Source organism: Corvus brachyrhynchos, unplaced genomic scaffold (genome assembly GCF_000691975.1).
Source record: "Corvus brachyrhynchos isolate BGI_N302 unplaced genomic scaffold, ASM69197v1 scaffold59, whole genome shotgun sequence".
Classification (NCBI taxonomy): Eukaryota; Metazoa; Chordata; class Aves; order Passeriformes; family Corvidae; genus Corvus; species Corvus brachyrhynchos.
This window is the reverse complement of record NW_008246054.1, coordinates 1,026,041-1,028,214: the sequence shown is the minus strand read 5'-3', so window position 1 is coordinate 1,028,214 and position 2,174 is coordinate 1,026,041. Positions and strand designations below refer to the sequence as shown.

Below are 2,174 nucleotides of genomic sequence, written 5' to 3'. Positions count from 1 at the left end.
ACTGACCCCAAGTATCACTCAGGGAAAGAAATCCAAGATTCCTGTAACACCAAATTCTTCCAGGAGTCATTCCCACCTTGAAGATGGAGTAGAAACAGGTGAAGGCTGGTTGCTCTCAGAAACTCCATTTCCAGGGGAACTATGGTCACTGTCTCCGTTGTTGCTCCATGACATGTTTGCCTCTCCCTCAAATTCTTGCCCAGACATAATTCTCTCAATCTCTTCCTCTGATATCTGTCAAATACAGGACACAATGGTTACTTTGGCTGGGAACAGAAAAGCAGAGCCTCTGTTTGCAAACACCTTGTTCAGTCACACCCAACAGAGCTGACCCCCCCACCCCCTGCAGGTACCACATCCTTCCTCTGCATTTAACAACACACACGAAAAATTCTATTTACAGGTAATCGTGGTGACCTCCAGCTCCTGCAGTATCATTCAAGTGAGGGTAGCACTGTAGACAGGAACTGACACATGAAAAGATGATGTCAGATGAACATGGCAACAAGCTGTAAATCAGCCACCGTCACACCATGAAAAACCTGGGAGTAATTGAGGCCAGTGCATTGGGAACATCGCTCAGGACTGGCAGAGGGAAAGGCAAACAGGAGGTGGGGCAGGCTCTGGTTTGATAAAGCAATCAAGAGGCAAGGTGACATATATAAAATCAGTCAGGAAAACATTTACAGGGAGACAGAGTTCCCTATTTTCCTCCAGATAAGAACCAGCTGGCACCTGAAGTATCAATTGAGCATCTAATACTTAAGTTCTAGAGAGTAACATATACAAAGCTAAAATGGACTAAAAAAAAATTTTAAAATTGAGTCACTGTAATATAAAGTTTCAAGAAAGTGCTGGGCATGCTCCTGGAGGAATGTTCCACCACTAACGGGGAAAATGAAACAAAAATTTAGAGGCTTCTTTATTTTTAAATTCTGTGTATGTCCCTTAATGTGCACAGCAGGAAACAGGTTTGTGTGGTTCCAGGCAGGCTGTGTCTGCCACTGACCACAGGCACCTGAGTGCCCAGCAGGGCAGAGCGGTGCTTGCTTGGCTCCTCACGCTTTGGGCTGGGCCAAGTGCTCCTTCCCTGGAGGAGTGCTCCTTCAGCTGGGCACTCAGACTCACAGAATTTGCTTCAGTGTTATTTCTATTTTGCTAAAATAAACAGTAAACTTTTAAAAGACCCCTTTTCCAGAAGCAAGCTGGAAATGGCCATCATTTCTCAGGCATGCAGCACAAACTGCTGTGCTGAATTACCTCGTGCTTTACAAGGCATCTCTGGACAAGCTGTGCCATCAATCAGAGAGACATTTACTGGTGCCCTGCTTGCCTCAACTGAAGGGATTGCAGCAGGCAGATGGAGATTTACTGGGAGCCATGGAGGGACAGACGTCCTTGTGTGTCCATGCAGCACCCTGGGACAGGCAGCACCCAGCTCTATTTACCAATCTACAGCTCATGACGTGTTTCTGGCAGAGTCAGAGCCGTGCCACGCCAGTGGGAGGTACGGCTAGGGATGATGGAGGCTAAGCCAGCCCCAGCCCAGGCTGAGCAGCCACGGTCTGAGCCCAGTCCAGCCCAGGCCAGGAGACGAAAAGCAGAATGGAACCATGGAGGGACAGCCACACGTGCTCACCTGGACAGGTCCGATACTTTTGTTTCTGCCTCCTGGCATGCCATCCTCTCTGATTGCTGAAAGATACAACCAAACTCGGGTGAGGAACACTACTGCCGGGTATTCCCAGAGTATGTATGAAGGTACCTATTTATTTTGAAAAAAAATTTTATACTTTAAAAGATGCGGTTTTTTCATTAGAAGTTTACAGAGAAACCTCCAGTGCTTGAGCAGCACACACCATGGTTCTCACCCCAAAAGGCAAGGACATGTCGATGGGGCTACAAGCACTACTCTGGGACTTTAGTTTCTTCATGTGCTCCTTGAGGGACAGGTAATGAAGAAACAGCAATCCTTTATCACAATTAATTCCAGCATAATTTGAGAAGTGGCACACGGTAAGGAACCCTATTTGACCCCTGGAAATAACCCAATGAATGCCCAGGACTGCTGGAAAATGAGATGTGGAGGCCTGCACATCCAACTCCACTGTCCACAGCCCTGTGAAGCACCACGAGCCAGAGTCCACTGACCAGTGCTGCTACCAACACAGCCA

At 47.5% G+C, this 2,174-nt stretch overlaps 1 protein-coding gene across 3 annotated transcripts in view; it reads right to left on the bottom strand.

Moving 5' to 3' along the window:
- NR6A1 (nuclear receptor subfamily 6 group A member 1) overlaps positions 1-2,174 on the bottom strand; it is a 72,146-nt gene that overhangs the window by 13,964 nt on the left and 56,008 nt on the right. For all 3 annotated transcript variants that reach the window (XM_017745590.1, XM_017745588.1, XM_017745589.1), the window contains one exon: positions 77-234. In XM_017745590.1, coding sequence (XP_017601079.1) covers positions 77-234 — 158 coding nt within the window. The remainder of the gene's footprint in view (positions 1-76; positions 235-2,174) is intronic.